The sequence below is a fragment of the Schistocerca nitens genome, chromosome 7 (genome assembly GCF_023898315.1).
Source record: "Schistocerca nitens isolate TAMUIC-IGC-003100 chromosome 7, iqSchNite1.1, whole genome shotgun sequence".
NCBI classification, from domain to species: Eukaryota; Metazoa; Arthropoda; class Insecta; order Orthoptera; family Acrididae; genus Schistocerca; species Schistocerca nitens.
The window spans coordinates 356,107,537-356,126,113 of record NC_064620.1 but is presented as its reverse complement, the minus strand read 5'-3'; the positions used below and the strand labels follow the sequence as shown (position 1 = coordinate 356,126,113).

The following is an 18,577-nucleotide window of genomic DNA, read 5'->3' as shown; positions in this document are numbered from 1 at the left end:
GGGGAGCGGATCGCACTGTCCTGCTTCGCTTGTATCGGTCCATAGTCCGATCGAAGCTGGATTATGGGAGCTTCGTCTGCTCGGCCATCCCTCTTACGCCGTCTCAACTCCATCCACCATCGGGGGTTACGTCTTGCGACCGGAGCCTTTTACACTAGTCCCATCGAGAGTCTTTATGCTGAAGCTGCCGAATTACCATTGACCTACTGGCGCGACGTACTGCTGTGTCGGTATGCCTGCCGGCTGTTGTCAATTCCCGACCACCCCTCTTATCAGTCCTTCTTCGCTGATTCTCTCTACCGTCAGTACGGGTTGTATGTGTCTGCCCTGCTGCCCCCTGGCGTCCGCTTCCGTCGCCTGCTTCGACAATTGGATTTTGCCCTCCCTACCACCTTCAGAGAGGGTGAGAGCCCGACACCACCTTGGCTCCAGGCTCCGGTTCGTAGTTATCTCGACCTCAGCTCGCTCCCGAAGGAGGGTACTCCGGCTGCAGTGTATTGCTCACGGTTTGTCGAACTTCGTGCGCGACTTGCCAGTCACACCTTTATTTACACCGATGGCTCCAAAACTGACGATGGTGTCGGCTGTGCCTTTGTCGTCGGGGCCGTCACCTTTAAATACCGGCTCCTCGACCAATGTTCCAGCTTTACGGCCGAGCTTTTTGCTCTCCATCAGGCCGTTCAGTATGCCCGCCGCCACCGCCATTCACCGTATGTACTCTGCTCTGATTCACTCAGTGCTCTTCAGAGCCTTGGAGCTCCCTATCCGGTCCATCCCTTGGTGCAACGGATCCAGCAGTCCCTCCATTCTTTCGCTGATGATGGCTCTCCTGTCAGCTTTCTGTGGGTTCCCGGACATGTAGGAGTGCCTGGGAATGAGGCTGCTGATGCTGCAGCCAAGGCTGCAGTCCTCCTGCCTCGGCCAGCCTCCCATTGTGTCCCGTCATCTGATGTTAGTGGGGTTGTTTGTAAGAGGCTTGTGTCATTGTGGTGGGATACTTGGTCATCCCTTCAAGGAAACAAGCTCCGGGCAGTAAAACCGTTCCCAACTGCTTGGACAACCTCCTCCCGACCATCTCGGCGAGAAGAGGTCCTTCTGACCAGGTTGCAGATTGGGCATTGCCGGTTTGGCCACCGCTACCTGCTCTCCGGTGACCCAGCCCCGCAGTGCCCTTGTGGTCAAGCATTAACAGTGCGCCATGTTTTATTGTCGTGTCCCCGCTTTAGTCAATCTCGTGTTGTCCTGTCCCTGCCATCTACTTTACTGGATATTTTAGCTGATGACGCTCGAGCAGCTGCTCGTGTTCTTCGTTTTATAACTTTGACTGGCTTGTCCAAAGACATCTAACTCTTTTACTTATTTTATCTGCATCTTTGTAGGGACTTTCTGGTGTCCCCCCCCCCTCCCCATGAGTTTTACTAGATTCTATGTGCTCTAACAATTGTGACTGGGCGCTAATGGCCTCAGTAGTTGAGTGCCCTTAACCCCCCCCCCCCCCCAAAAAAAAAAAAAAAAGAGAGAAGTCCACACCCCTTGAGGTGCTGATCGTACTACTATCTTCCTTATTCCCAGTCACGATTGAACTGTGTGTCCCAGTTTTATGCCTGGGCACCACCTTTCTCTTTGAAATTGATAGACCTAGCCCTCCATCGTGCAATGCTACTTTCTAACTAATCCCATAGGCAGTCCCCTTGCTGGAGTGGGAATATTCTCTCTTCAGTTCTGATGGCACTAGCTCTTGCTCACTTGGACAGTCACCATCTGACAGTTTCTTAATCATACACCTTACCACATTCTTTTTGCTTAAAAGGGCATTGACTCCAACACCTGTCCCTGGTTGGGATTAGCAGTTGGAATGTGCCTCTAGGCCCTCTGCTGGGACCTCTGCTTAACTTCTGTAGAATGTTTTCCTCCACACCCCTCCTTGGTTAGTATCCAGGCCACAAATTAGGACTAATCTGTTTCAAGATCATAAAGTTTGTTGCACCATGATCATTTGGCATCTTTCCGTTCTTTAGGGATATCATGGTGCCACTGTCATTTGCACTGATAACTTTAAAAACATTGATAGTACTAGATGTGCTTTTACATTTCGTACCATTCCAATCCCAAAGAAAGTAGGTGTTTACAGATGTGAAAATTACCAAGCTATCAGTTTAATAAGTCACAGCTGCAAATACTAACGCGAATTCTTTACAGACGAATGGAAAAACTGGTAGAAGCTGACTTCGGGGAAGATCAGTTTGGATTCCGTAGAAATGTTGGAACACGTGAGGCAATACTGACCCTAAGACTTATCTTAGAAGAAAGATTAAGAAAAGGCAAACCTACATTTCTAGCATTTGTAGGCTTAGAGAAAGCTTTTGACAATGTTGACTGGAATACTCTTTCAAATTCTGAAGGTGGCATGGGTAAAATACAGGGAACGAAAGGCTATTTACAATTTGTACAGAAAGCAGATGGCAGCTATGAGAGTCGAGGGGCATGAAAGGGGAGCAGTGGTTGGGAAGGGAGTGAGACAGCGTTGTAGCCTATCCCTGATGTTATTCAATCTGTTTATTGAGCAAGCAGTAAAGGAAACAAAAGAAAAATTCGGAGTAGGTATTAAAATCCATGGAGAAGAAATAAAAACTTGGGGGTTCGCCGATGACATTGTAATTCTGTCAGAGACAGCAAAGGACTTGGAAGATCAGTTGAACGGAGTGGACAGTGTCTTGAAAGGAGGGTATAAGATGAACATCAACAAAAGCAAAACGAGGATAATGAAATGTAGTCGAATTAAATCGGGTGATGCTGAGGGAATTAGATTAGGAAATGAGACGCTTAAAGTAGTAGAGGAGTTTTGCTATTTGGGGAGCAAAATAACTGATGATGGTCGAAGTAGAGAGGATATAAAATGTAGACTGGCAATGGCGAGGAAAGTGTTTCTGAAGAAGAGAAATTTGTTAACATCGAGTATAGATTTAAGTGTCAGGAAGTCATTTCTGAAGGTATTTGTATGGAGTGTAGCCATGTATGGAAGTGATACTTGGACGATAAATAGTTTGGACAAGAAGAGAGTAGAAGCTTTCGAAATGTGGTGCTACAGAAGAATGCTGAAGATTAGATGAGTAGATCACATAACTAATGAGGAGGTATTGAATAGAATTGGGGAGAAGAGGAGTTTGTGGCACAACTTGACTAGAAGAAGGGATCGGTAGGTAGTACATGTTATGAGGCATCAAGGGATCACCAATTTGGTACTGGAGGGCAGCGTGGAGGGTAAAAATCGTAGAGGGAGGCCAAGAGATGAATACACTAAGCAGATTCAGAAGGATGTAGGCTGCAGTAGGTACTGGGAGATGAAGAAGCTTGCACAGGATAGAGTAGCATGGAGAGTTGCATCAAACCAGTCTCAGGACTGAAGAAGAAGAAGAAGAAGAAGAAGAAGAAGGCAAATAGAGGCCTCTGCTCACTCAGTGATGGATCATCTGCTGGTCTGCTGATCCTTCTAATAAACTTTGTATTATCAAGAAGGCTACTGCAGCATGGCGCTCTTCCTCCTGTTACTCATGGAAGGAATCCACCATCCTACGTCACCTCCACATTGACCATACAACATTAACCCCTAGTTGTATTTTATGTAGTGAGCCACTCTCACATTGCGGTTGCAAGCCTTCTGGACAGCAGCTCTTATCACGATGAAATGCACTCTTCTTCTGGTTCTCCATGCTAAGCAAGTTCTGCTGTATTCTTTGCATCTAATATTAGTGGGCGATTCAACAATTGAATTGGTTCTGTTGTCTCCGTGAAAGTGGTTTTTATTCTTAGATATAATGTTTTAAACTACCTTTGGGGCAGTGACACGGGTGGTTCGGGTTGGATGTCCCTCAACCCTATCTGGTAAAGCTGCCTCTGTCATACGTATTTTATTCTGTTTTAATTGCTTTTAGATGTGATTTTCCTCTGTTGAATAGTTGGTGCTGGTCCCCCTCTGTAATATTGGGACTGTAATGAATCTGGGGTGGGGGGAGGTCTGCAGGAGAGGCAGCTTCAGTCACATGCAGAGCTCTGGGGAACACAAATGTGCCGCATTGTCTCTGTTGAAAGTCCAATTGAAGTCCATTACATTTTTAATCTTCTGACTTTTCCTATTATGTATCTCTGTAACTATCTTCATCCTTAACCATTTGAAGATCAGCCACTTGGAAGAATGTCAGACCTAGAAAACTGGCTGTTAATGCCATTATTTAAAGTGTTACTGACACACATGTAATTGACATATCTTCAAGTGTAATACAAAACAAAAAAGATTAGTTTTCATATGTACTTTGTTTCTTTGATAGGTAAAAAATCTAAAATAATGATTTTTACTTTTGTTTCTTTGATCGATAAAAAATATTAAAGTAATGAGGCAGGAAGTTTAATCATCCTTCTCAAAAAAAGTGAGATAAGTTATTGTCCAGTATCTTTCTCTTGACTTTCCAAATTTTCTTGCTCACTCAAAAATATAATGTTTGTAGCAGAATTATGAAAAATTTGCAAAGCTTAACAATTTCAAGTGCAAATTTGTCAATGTAATCATATTGGTTCAGTCATTTACGACAACAGCTTTTACAGTCACTAATGTTTCTTTCAAAATAATCCTAGAAATTGGCAACAGAAGGCAGCACCTGTCAAGGGACAGGTTGTGAGACATCCACACAGTGTTCTCATAAGGAATGAGTCCAGTTTCTGAGCAATAGTTATTTCATGTGCCAAGAAAATTGCTGTCTGAGCTGTACTCAGATGCAGTCTTTTGAACACAGCATTGAGCCCTGAACTATACTCAGGCTTCATCATCAAAGTGTAATCAGACTGGCAGGCAGTCGCCACAGATGAGCCCTAGGCAGCCCTTCATCTGCCCTGACCTATGTACTGGCCCAATCCATACCATATATTCTTACTCATTTGTAAATTATTTCTCAGCTCTGTCATCAGTGTTGTCTTCAGTACTTTGATATTGCCACTCCTATTTACCTTCACCATAGTCACATTTCTGGTAAATGTCACTAGCTCCATACAAACAACCCCTTGACCAAGGTACTGATGACCTTGCTGTTTAGTCCATTAACACCCAAACAGCCCACTAGTCACAGAAATGGTTTAATGGTGGAAATGGAAAAGTGTGCTTTTGTCTCTTGATGTAGATGTGAACATGTCACCAAATGGAAGTCCACTAACACTGTTGGGTATCTTTTCCACCACCCTCAGCAGAATAATTCGGCATCACGTATGTCAGTCGAGAGCCTTACTGAATCTGGACCTGCAGAAGCTGTGGTGCATCTTCAAAATTAATGTTTGCAAGGGAGTACCCATCATTAAAAATCATATTCGCAAAGAACAGGATTGACAGATCAAGAAGTAAAACACCTTTGTATTGTTCTTCTCCTAAGTGCAGGGAGTCACTGACCATGTTGCTGAAAATTTTTGCTAAGTTGTCATTAAACCAATCTATTGAGGCAACAACAAAGACTTGCGGGAGCTGTAAATTGCTCCAAAATTGGTATACGCTGCTTTTTGTAACTCACAAATGGCAAGTAACCAGAGACAATGCTAGATATCATGAGTCCACATGTGTTTGAGAGTTCAACAGTGTCATAGCTACACCCATGTCCACTTATAGTCTGAGCACTTTATCCCTCACTTGCACTTCAGTAATCAGTTATTGTTGTTCTTAACCCCCCCCCCCCCCCCAATCTGAGAACTGACACCCAATGATCAGGAGCAGGATGTACTGCAGCACTGAAGTGACATCACACAAAGGCTCAATTTGATCACCAGCAATATGAGATATCATGAAAGATTGAACAATATTTAACACTTAAGCCAAAGACTTTCTTCATACATTGTAGCCCAAGTTGATGCACCTCCTTGTCAGGAGACAACTGAAGGATGGTGTCACAGATTATAGAATCAGCAGAATTAGCATAGGAATCATGAGCATCAGTAGCAAACTGACATTTGCAACTGAGGCCATGGAGTTCGGCCGCCCAGGCCCAGTAGGACTGGTGGAACTGTTCATGACAGTGATAGAACTCTACAGGCATTGCAATGACATGAGTTCTTTGCAGTGATAATTTGACAAAAACCAACACATTTCTTCAAATGAAAGCGATGCGGGGTCCTTGAGCGGGCCTAACTGGCAAGACAGCTGGTAGACACAAGGAGAAATCCAAGAAAGGAGCAAAGCCTTCCACATATTGCATCAGTGACACCAAAGACGTGGAGGTGATGCTGATGCCACTCTCATAAGCCTTCCAGTCTTCGTACAAGTTGTTGTAAGGGGGAACAGTGGCGGGTACACAGACAGTGGGGTAGTTTGTGTAGTCAGTGTGGCAGACAAGTTAGTGATAGCAACTGTATGAGCCTGCTGCGCTTGAGGAGAGTTTTGAGTACTGCCTCTATGGACAGAGGAACCAAAGGAACAACCAATAAACTGAACACAGGAAGTGAATACCACACTTGTCGCCAATTGTCATAATGCTAGAAATGACCAATAGTGCGGCCATTAAGAACAAAAGTTTATTGATCCATATTGAAGTAAATGAAAAATGTAGAATTACTACAATAAGCAGTAGAACACAATCTGAGGACTACCAGATGTGCTGTCTTTGTATGAAGGAGGGCTCTGTAGGTGGTCTGGCGAATGTCATGCTGGTGTGCACTGATCTTGTGACCCACCACGTGCGGCTTCTGGTGGCCAGTCCGTGTAGCTGCCATAAGCAGACTATTTTAAGTGTAGCGTGCTGACAGCCTAGTGCTACAGCACGTATCCAAGTGTTGCATACGGGGTTATAGCAAACACCAGAACATGAAAGCATCTCCCTCTTTATATATCAGCGTTAGCCATTAAATTTCAGTATTAAATTACAATCTGAAAACAAAATCAGCCCCTTCCCCTCCACTACCAACATCCAATCACATTTTTTATTTAGGCGCTTTTCAAAGAATTGTTGGGGCAGGAGTGAAGACAGTACTTTCAGTGTTAGGCCGGTGTTACATGATCAGATTTCTTTAACATAGTTGCTTTGTCACATATTGGATATAATGTAATAGGGAACTTTTGTCAAATATTGTCATTTGTCAAATTTACTTTATCAGACCTAGCACTTCTCCTTAGATTTGATTTAAAAAATGATGGTCTTTTGTTTACTGTAATCACCTGGCATGTACATAAACACACTGTGTATTGCGTACATGGAGTGGAGAAGCACATGCAAAATGCAAAGGAGGCCATACTTCAAAGCTGTAGATATATAAATGTGTTTTGTAATCTGGTATGAAATAAGTGTTTTTCTTTTTTTAGGCAGGAAGTTGTAGAGCAAATTAGAATAGTGTGCACTGGTAGATTTGTAGAAGTCAAAACAAGTAAATTTGTAAGACAAGTTAATTGTCAGCACTGATATTTGTTTCTTCATTGAAAAGCGAATTAAAGAACTGAAAATTAGCACAATATGACACATTAATGATACAGAAGTGCTAACTGAAATTGAACAGGAATTGAGTTTCATGCTAAATGTAGTGGAACATATGCTGGCTGTGAGTTAAGATGTACGCATAATGAAGAAAGTGTCAGACATGCTAGAGGACTAAATGTTGCAGCCAAGAAAGAGAAACTTGATAGATACATGCAAGACAAAGAAGCAGGGAAAAGGCCAAAAAGTCTTTTGCCAGAATAAATAGCAGCTAATGGCAAAGAATATAAAATTATGCCTAGTTTCGAAAGAAATGAGTCAGAAATCAATAAAGAAATCAGTGTAAAGCCTAAGAAAGTACTTTATAAGCATGCATGTCTACTCATCAGTTCCTTTTGAATGTAAAACACATCAGATTACTATTCATTTCTCATGTGAAAGGATTTGTGATGATTTGGTTACAACTTGGCTTCTGCGAACTGTATACATCACATTGCACTCAGGGATATTAGTTTAACGACATTTCAAACTGTGTTGAAAAAATCACTGCCTCATTTAGTGACTGGGAACTATGAAGCTAGCAGCATTAAAAAGTAATTTGTTTCCCCGCTTCTTCCATTCATTTTTGCCTGTCCCAACAGAGATCCTGTTCTCTCAGTACAATGTTTTTCTGTCATTAATGATTCCGTGTTATCTCTACCAGATGTTAAGTTTTCTTTGACATTATCATGGCCTTTAATGTGATTTTTATACAGATTTCTGCAAAAAAGTGCATAATATTCCTGCTCAGTCATTGTCGAAACAAAGCAGAAAACATGGAATATATTCAAAGTTATTCATCATGTCATGTAGTGTTAGTGCAGCAAGCAAGATTTTCATGTCAGCGTGTTGGGTCATGACTGCCAGTAATATACTTTGCAGTGTTTGGAAGGGTGGGAAAATATACTGAATCACAACCTTAATGACAATCATGATCTGATGATAGTGATTCTGGTAATAGCCTTCCTTCTGTTTGCATTGTCTTGCAAACACTTTATTTTCACTGTCGTTTATTTGTAATAAGCAACTCTTTTTGAAGACTGCTGTCTCTGTAATGAGCTTTGGAAAATCATTGTTACTTCTGTGTGAAATACGTTAATCCATACTAGGTGTGTAGTCTCAGATTGGTACAACCTGCTGTCAAGACAGTAAAACATTCCTCTCAAGATGCTCCATAACATGACGACACCACCCTCTTTCTCACCCAGAGTGTCACTGAGCTGAGTGATCTCCTTGTCGGCAACAAGCTTTAGGTTTTGTGCCTTTTGTTCTCTGTTTAACCAATATTGTGTTTAAAGTTTTATTTGCAATAATTTTCTCATAACTCACTTTCCTGCTGTAATCCAAGCTCTCGGCCAAGCTGCCATCTCTGTACTTGAGTAATAGTGAAACTTGGATGGCAATATATTCCAGGATGCGGGTTATATGGAACAACAAATAATACACAAATAAAAGATAGCAATCACAATTCAGTCCAATTCTTGAACTTTTCCTCATCCCGCAATCTAGTGATGTCTTTTGGTACACTCTCTCTCTCTCTCTCTCTCTCTCTCTCTCTCTCTCTCTCTCTCTCTCTCTCTCCAACGGGTCTTTCCGCTGTAATTTATTCTTGTGATTAAAATGACTCTTGGTTTAATGTGATTTATTTCATTTGTTAGAAATTCAACTGTGGTTTAATTTTCTTTCTAATTTCATCTAAATGTCACTACCATGTTCTAAAGATGATTAAAAGCTGGTGACGTTTTCCCCTGGTATTCTAATACATGAAGAGAGACCAAATTTATCAATTACAAATCACTGGGTATGTCATTAGTGTCTCATAATCAAATAAAATATTGACTTGGGTTCAGACTCAAATAATGAGTTTTGAAGGACAAAATTGTTGCCACTGAATGTTATTTTTATGTAAAATGCAGCATAAACGTATGGTTGCGGCATTACAAACCTATCCAATTACAACAAAAGTTTGTATGTTGATAAAATCTAATAGTATTTCCTCTTGTGTTTCACAAAATTGTCAATTTTTAAGCAAGATGGTTGTTAGAGGCTATTTCAGTATCTCGACTATACCTTGCACTAGGATCCACATGTCAAATGTCACGTGATTGTTTGAGCAAGGTTGATACTGTATGACGCACCTCGGCATATTGGGAAGTCATGAAGTCTGTTCGAATGAAAGTCTTCAAAATAATTTGTATGCAACCTCAATAGCCAAAGCCTTATTTGCAAATGTGAGACAATCTCTATATTAATCTATTAAACAGTCTAGAAACATTGACCTCAGTAGAAATAGTTTAATCTACGAATATAAGATGACCCTGTATTTTTCAAATGACGAATTTGGGAAAAAACCTCATCTTATCAGGTAAATACAGTATATAATATCTGAACACTGTCTTGGCCCAGTAGTAATTAAATTGCCCTGATGAAGGTCAGTTGCAATAATGGACAAAACATTGGTTTTATAAAAAAACAAAATGACATAGTCACTTGCCTGGAAAAGTTTTTCAAAGAATTTTCATTTTGTTTCAAACTGTTCATATGTAGAACTTGATCATGCTCTTTTCTTACTTAACTCTTTCCATTTTTCAGGACCTTTATGTCTATGTCTCAGAGCAAGAAACATTCAAAGAGTTTGATGAACCAGATGCACTGATTTGGAAGAAGGAGGGCTTAGTATACGGAGATTGGTATTCAGGTCCCAATGGAGATGGTACATACGTTCACAATACTGAGCTTATTGCATCAGAGGTAATGAAATATCTTGTGCAATTTTCTTGTAGCTGTGTAGTAATAAATTTGGTGATTTCTTCTCCTGATCAAGGCTGTTTACTGCCAACTGTTGAACATCTTGTTTTGTATTTTACATAAACAGTTGCAGAAGTGAAGCAGGTCTGATCAGTGTCACCTCTTTTGTCTTTTTTTTTATACGTGAACAAATAGAAATTGCTGGATGAAGCAAGAACAAATTTGTGAAAGTGATATGTGTAAACAACTGCATCAACTTCTAAAACTTTCACTTATCAACAAAATAATATTTACTGAAAGAAGATATCAAACCATGTAAATTAATGTACCCATGTATGTTGAGAGGGTAGATGATGTTTGTGGGTGTACACTGAGCAGGTTGTTTTAATAAACAGTGTGCTATTTCTTGTGGCACATTGTAAGTGGTCTTTTTGCTACTAGAACAGTAGCTGTGCTCAAAGAGCACTGTTACTAGTTGAGCATTTTTTAATTGTGTATTTTATCATAGTTTTTATTGATCAGAAAATAATTGGTTTTGTTACTGTGATCTGGAAAAATAGTCATAGAATTCATACTACAGATGTGATCTCTCAGGTTTTCTTGGCATGATTGATTAATAATGTGCTTCTGGGTTGTCTGTTCAGTTGTTGTTTCCATTTTTTGCTATGGAGAACACCTGGAAGCACAATGTCATACTACAGATGTAAAGAGCACTTACTAAATGTGTAATTGATCTGTTGATTGAAAGATAAAAAAATACTAAACAGATGTTGGTTCAATATATTTTGTATTTATTAAAAAAAGTCTCAGAATCTCAAGTTTCCATGCTTCTGTGTGTAGCACTATTTTTCTAATTAGATATTTTCATTTTCATTCAAAACATGAACCATGTTCATATCCTACAATAAATGCTATGTTCTCTCTTCTTTTTTAAAGAATGTAAGGAATAATGGATCCTTGTATCTTCACGTATTTCTTACAAGACATGGAAAGCCACCAAACCCAGATTCTAACAAGGCTAGAGCTCAAGTTGCATATAATAGAAAAATGTTGAACAAGTTCAAGAAGTTGCGCTATACGAAGACTCACAATTTATTAACGGGAGAGACAGCAGCCACACCAGAAGAAGTAAAGGTAAGGGAGTCGAAATCTAACCTTTAGAAAAGCATAGTTGGTACTCACCACACAGAGGTGGTGGTGAGCTGCAGATAGGTACAGTGAAAAGACTGACACTAAAACATTTAAGCTTTCAGACAAAGAAGTCGCCTACACACACACACACACACACACACACACACACGGCTACTGTTTCTGGCTGCTGGGGGGCTTCTGTGTCTGAAAGCTTAAATGTTAAGCAGTGTATTCATTGTGCTCGTCTAAAACTTGCTCACAGCTCGATATGGTGAGTAGCAATCTATCTTTTTCAGGTTGTTGTTCCATCCTGGACTTTCCATTGTTTAATTAATCATATCTTTTTTCTGTTGAATGCCAAGTCTCTTATTCTCATTTTATTACTGTTGTGCAAGATCCTTGATATGGAAATAGTGATGCTATAGCAGGGAGGAGAATGTGCCAACTCGCCTACAACAACAGTCCTGTCATGCAATGTGCATTGCTCGGCTGAGACCCAAGAAAGTGCACATTGGTATGGAAGTCATAACATACAAACTCAATAATTCATCAAATATGGATGTACCTGGCAACATGGAATTATTGACAACATTATCAGTTGAAGATGGACTTATTTTCGCTCTTTCATTCACTGTTTTTATAATTTCAAACTGACCTGTTTCAGACAGTGTTGCCCATCTTCAGATCATTTCTCTTAACTCTTTTACTACAAGAAATGATCTGAAAATGGATGTCATCGCATGAAACCAGTAAGTTTGAAGTAATGAAAAACAGATGGAAAATAATCTATTTTCATTCATTCATAGCCATAAATTTATATAGTGAAATACACAAATGAGGGCTCGGGGGCACACAATGGTAAGCACCAAAATCATAGTTTCGAGAATTTACCTACAAATTTGAATTTTTTTTTTGAAACATTGCTTTTATTCTGTAGTGCATTTAACATATGTCTTCTTCTACACAGACATAAATAAAGCAGAACAGACTAAAACAAATGAAATATACAAAAAGTATTAGATTATGGTCGTAAAGATGTGATTTTGTTTTACCAACCACACATCATTAAAAATACATGGTGATAGAAAATTACTTATGAAAACTTACAGCAACTATTCAACACTTTACTCAAACTGCATTGTCATTCATCTCTCTCATCACTGAAGTGTTCTCTGTCTGAAACAGTTAGAAAAATCCACACTGGACTAGAGGTATGTAATCTGAGCAACAGGATGTCAAACTTTCTTCTTTTCAGTAAGTCTTGGCCCATTGTATTTAAGTTGAAGGATAGAAACAGGGCATTGCCTTCCACGTTTTCTGAAACTTATTTTGTGCCAGATGTCATGACAGAATGTTGCGCTTTATGGATAAAGATGACAGAAATTCTGAGGTCACCTTCCACATTCCTTAGGTTGACATCTCAACTATCAGCTGTCTGCTTTCTTAAGACAAATGCTTCTTTCTAGTGGCCTATTTGAAAGAAATGCTCTCTTTGCATATCATACACAAAAATGGATTTTTCTTAGTGTACTTTGGATCATATCCAACCACTTATCTGGACTGTACACATCTTGTACTTGCCAGTGAACATAATTTTCAGTTGTTGCGAAATCTCTTTCAGAGGGCAACATTGTGTGCCCACTAACGGGGAAGTGATTTTCAATCACATGAAATCTTCCAGTTGAAAATAGATACTTCCAAAACTGAACCATGTTCCAGTTCTTATTTTGGCCACAGCAGTTATCAGATATCACAATGAGTCTCTCATTTTATGTTGTCTTCATCAAAGTCATGTAAAAGGCAGCTTAAAATTTCCTCTGATCCATGGAAAGCTGTAGTCTCATTCCACAAGAAGCAGTGCCCTTTGTTCTTGCCACAGTCATAAAAATTCAGGTTACGTAACCAAATTGTCCTTTTGTAAAAAGCTGGCGCACATCTTCACTAAGGAACTGGGAGAGAGTACTGCAAATCAAGTCACAACATGAAGATTACTGTCTGCTTCTGCTCATTTTGTCTGGATTCCAATGTTAGCCAGCTCAGCCTCTGCGCGACGTTGATGTAATTCCAACTGACACTCAAGACTTGCTTTCAGCTGGGGGTCAACAGTACTCTCAATTTTCAGTTTTAGCGTGTCAAAAGTCTCACACCTATCATTCTTTGGTGACTTTACTCCTATGTTATATTCTTCAGGGAAAATTTGCCTGTACTTTTCTGCAGGTACAGTATCTCTACTTGTAGAAGACATTCTTATAGTGATCGTAACAGGAGGCGATTGTTGAGTCTGTGCCCAGGTACAATCTGCCACCATTGTTTGAGCATCTGTAGTAACACTAGTATTTCGATATTTTGTCGATGTGTTCCCTGACGTGGTTAAAACTTGTTTCAGAGTAAGCACGTGGACACATGGAATGCTTGCCGTATGTGTCCTGGGGTGACATGCTCAATCTTCTGTATATTTTCCATGCTACCGTGATTATGATGCAGACCATGAATGGCAAGAAAAGCTTTCTTGCAAACTTTAATATCACTGCTGTCAACTTCTACATGCTAGGAAATAGTAAAATTTCTCAGAGATTCACAGGCTACTTTTTGACAACGTACGGCAACATTACATTTCATTGCACCAACTAAAAATGCATTTTGAACGTTAAAATCACCTATTTCCCAAAATGTTTTGAATGTTTTCATCACATTTGAATATCCTACTTCTACAAAACATTTAAGATGGCACTAGCAATTAGGTCTCTCACTTTTTTTACTTAGTTTCTCCTTACACGAAACATTCGTTGCCGAAATTACTCCTCTGCTGTTTAATTTTGCACTGAGAATCGATCTTCAGCCTTTTCCAAGGCGACCTCTTCGTCTCTTTGAGCGCCCCTTCGTGACTTGTTTGTGCAGCAATACACTGTTCATTGTTTTGGGCAATACCATCTGATTTGCTATTAATATGTATAACAACAAAAATTGCTATTATTGTTACCATTAATATTATTAAATCTAATAATGTGCATGAAAAATGTGCATACACACATCACTTAACCAAAAGTGGTGATTCTAATATAACCTCAAAATTCATGTACTTCAGGAACATAATGGTATGTACATGTACTTGCAATTATGTTCATGAAACATACTAAGTACAGTGTCATGTTCAATCTTACCATACCGTATTTACTCGAATCTAAGCCGCACTTTTTTCCGGTTTTCGTAATCCTAAAAACCGCCTGCGGCTTAGAATCGAGTGCAAAGCAAGTGGAAGTTCTGATAAATGTTGGTAGGTGCCGCCACAACTAACTTCTGCCGTCGAATATATGTAGCACTACACAGGCATGCTTTGTAGGCACAAAGATAAATACTGGTGCCAAAACCTCTGCGTCAGAAGAAAAAAAAAAAGGGTGGAAGACGAGCTTTTTCTCTCCGCCCCGAGTTTCGACCACTGCATTTTCATACATTATCCAACGAAGTAAATACAAATTCCGTATTGTTCATCTTCGAATGTAGCAGAAATGGCCAAATCTACTTTCTGAATTTTTTCCTACCTGTGGGAAGAGATGGTTGCTAATAGGAACCTGATGAAGTGTGAATCACATGCAGTATTCTCTTCACCATAAGAATAATACTAATATAAACATTTTGCCATGCATTCTTTCGTGTTTGCTGCTATCTCATTTAAATCCTGTCTGCCTAATAAACTACGATACTAGAGTGAGACAACAGCAAACGCGGAAGAATATACGTAATGTGTCATGTTTATATTCATATTATTCTTATGCCTAATAGTGATACAGTCAGAAATGAAGCAAGGCAACTGACTAGATTTTTAAATCTAAGATGACTCTAATTTCTGTGCAGAATTTGATGTACTAGAGAAGCAGCCGCAAAGATTTTCAAATGAAGAAAAATTTTCGCCTAACTCTCGTTCAGAACATGTTCTATCATAGACAGTCTATTATTTGGTTCTTGTTGATCATTATCAAAGAAAGCAGCAGTGTAAGTAACAACAAATAGCAGTCTCTTGCCATTGTTTCGCTGATGAGACGATTCCACCTTTTTTTTTTTTTTTTTTTTTTTTTTTTTTTTTTTTTTTTTTTTTTTTTTTTTAAGCGGCAGTAGCGCGCGCAAAAGCAAGCCATGCCGCGAGCGGCGACAGGCCGTCAACACGCGCTATCAGAATGCGACAAACAATGCATGACACAGTACAATAATGCATTTTCAGCTTATAGTGACGTAAACACCTATAACAAAGAAAACAGCACTTATCAGATCAAAGCAAAATAAGCAAATCGATTCAAACCAGACGAAGCACGTGAAAAAGGAAGGGTACCTGTATAAATACGGACGGAGCGCCTGACGCATAGCAATGGCTACCTGGTAAAGCTTAACTGCTAAGCTTAAGACTCGAACCAAACTACTGTAGCTGTATCGTCATTCATTCGACCTAAATTGTGTCTTATATTACAATGGACGAACTTTGTTTCGATTTGAAGGTGCGGCCTAAAACTTTTCTCTCCCCCTTGAATTTCGAGTCTCAAATTTCAGGTGCGGCTTAGATTCGTGAATATTTTTTTTTTTTTTCCTTTATGTCGAGCCTCATTTTTCAGGTGCGGCTTAGATTCGAGTGCGGTTTAGATTCGAGTAAATACGGTAATCTCAGTAGTAGTACATGGGTTGTTTTTACCAGCCGCCCTTTTCTCTGTCACTTACCTTTATGTTTCCACAACAGACGGACACTAGCGCTTACCAGTAAGTTTTGCCTTGTCATCTGTTGAGTGAATTTAGAATTACAAATAAGTGTATTGCATTGTGCACCTCACAGGAGGGATCAGTAGCAGCCTATCGCAAAATACACGGTGATGGCGCTTACCCATTGTGTTCCCTCGGGCTGCTCAAATGTATTGAACAGACTCACCTCAGTGCACACTTCTTGTCAAAGTTAGCTGCTCCAGGCAGATCATGTTCTTTGTTGGTGCTGCATGTTTTCACTATTATTACTGAGATAAACTGATACTGCAGTGTTCATTTTTTGCATGCCAGTGTAGAAATTTTCACAGAATCATTTAAGGAAAAAGTCTGTGCAATTTGCAAGTTTTTTTTATATGTAAATGCCAACCTTGGAATTTTCCTTTGTGCTAGATTTGTGAGCTGATTTGAAATTATTGATTTGCTTATTTTACTGTTCACTTTGCTTCTGTGCAATCTTCAATTGATTGTATCAGTAGTTGTTTGTATTGTGATACATTGTGAAATTTTGAACATTTGCGAGTATCCTGATAAAATTGTACTGCAATTGTCAATTGTAAGGTTAAACTTAACTTTTGCTCTTGCAATTGTTCTCTAATTTCCTTGTATAGTAAAGTGAGAAATATGTTATTTTGAGAATTTCCACATGCCTACAGAACTACATTTTTGAGAATTTTCGTAGGTGACAAGAGCTATGTATAACGTAATTTGTAGCAAATAAGCATTGGCAATTCAGTTATTGCCATAGAATAGACCATTCCAAATTTCAGTGGATACCAGTGCAAGTAAACATACTTTTTTGAGAATTTTCCGAAGTTAACCATTGTCCTGGGCGTTCATAGTATTAAATTGGCATTTGTAAACTAGTTAATACAGCTGATATTGTAACTAACATAGTGTTACATCTAGTTTTCCCTCAAAGAGGAGTAGCCCTATATGTCATCTACAGTTATCGTAAATTAATTCTGGTTTTCAAGTTTGCTAACAACTTTAATTAATCTCAAAACATTTTAGGAAACCAGTAATTTTTACCGCAGGTTTTTGTGTTGCCTTAATAGCAATCCCATTTTGTGTATTTGCTTCAGTTCTTGTAGGGAATTAGCAGCTTTTTAGCTCAACAGATTAAAAGATGATCAGCTGATTTGTTCACTGCTTTGTAATACATTGCAGGAGCCATGATGCTGTCCCACTGTTAATGCTGTTCTCGAACATGGGAGAAGTTAGGCGATATCCAGCTGCATACAAATATCAACTAACTACTGTCAAACAAATGGTAGCTGCTGCGAATCGGTGTGTTGAGATACCTTAACTGCAAGTGGCTTGTCAATGGTAGATCTAGGTGTCCTATACAGGGTATACAGGGACCAGAGGGGGACTCAGGGTGTTATATAGATTCCTCTATCCAACAAGTTCGAGGTGCTGTTTTTCATGAAACTGAACCAGTGGGACTAAAGTCACCCATTTTGAGAACACCTACTTTGCCCAGTGTCAAGAGGAGGCAACTGAAAAGTGGTAGGGTTATATTAATTGTTGGCAGTTCAAACTTACAGCGAATAATGGTACCCCTTCGGGGAAATTGCAGTAAGGGACATAAGGAACACCAGGTGGACATACTGTGTATGCCTGGGGGCCTTGTTTGATATACTGAAGAGGCTATTCCGGCAGTCATTAAGTGAGCAAGATGCAACCAACAGCAGACTACAGTGTATGTTGCAACAAACTGTGCCTGTCTTCAAGGCTGTGTGTGCTACCCATCAGAGGTTGCTACCCAGTTAACTGACTCTGTAGATTGCACACAAGAGTCTTTTCTTTTTAATTTTTTTTTTAATGAGGTGACACCATCCAGTCCAGATAATGACAGCTGTAGGAGTATTATATCAAAAAGAGCTGCTCCCTACAGGTGAGACTATTAAAATTCTAGTTGTCAACTGCCAAAGCATTTGCAACAAATTTCCAGAGTTTGAAGCTCTCCTGAAAACCAGTGAAGCTCACAAAGCTGGTTGAAACTTGAAATTGATGGCAGTGAGATTTTTGCAAAAAATTTAAGTGTTTTTCAAAAGGGTAGGCTAATGGGAAATGGAGGTGGTGTATTTGTCATAGTATATAAGAAACTCATATGAGTAGTAACATGGTGTAGTGGTTATGACACTAAACAATTGAATGGAGGGTTGCAAGTTCAAAACTCTCATGGACTATACCATTTTAATTTCTATATTTGGTTTGAGTACATTCTAGAAGTATCCACAAATGCCAAGAATTGCCGTACTGGAATGTTCTGTAGCTGTATATGTACTGTAGGAGTTCTGGCTGGAGGCAGTTTGCTTCGTGCTCTTTTATGTGTAAGTGCTGAATAAACCTTTGTTAAGTGAAGTTGGTGTTCGTCGTTCATCTAATTACACCTTCTTCTATGTGACATTATTCTAGTGGAGGCGCTGGGTAGTGGAATTTGTGATAGAGCACATTATCGACGACACAGTGGCTCT

At 39.6% G+C, this 18,577-nt stretch overlaps 1 protein-coding gene across 1 annotated transcript in view; it reads left to right on the top strand.

Moving 5' to 3' along the window:
• Positions 1-18,577, top strand: part of LOC126194985 (cleft lip and palate transmembrane protein 1 homolog) — a 50,597-nt gene that overhangs the window by 9,299 nt on the left and 22,721 nt on the right. The window contains exons 3-4 of the mRNA XM_049933401.1: positions 10,068-10,226; positions 11,160-11,357. Coding sequence (XP_049789358.1) covers positions 10,068-10,226; positions 11,160-11,357 — 357 coding nt within the window. The remainder of the gene's footprint in view (positions 1-10,067; positions 10,227-11,159; positions 11,358-18,577) is intronic.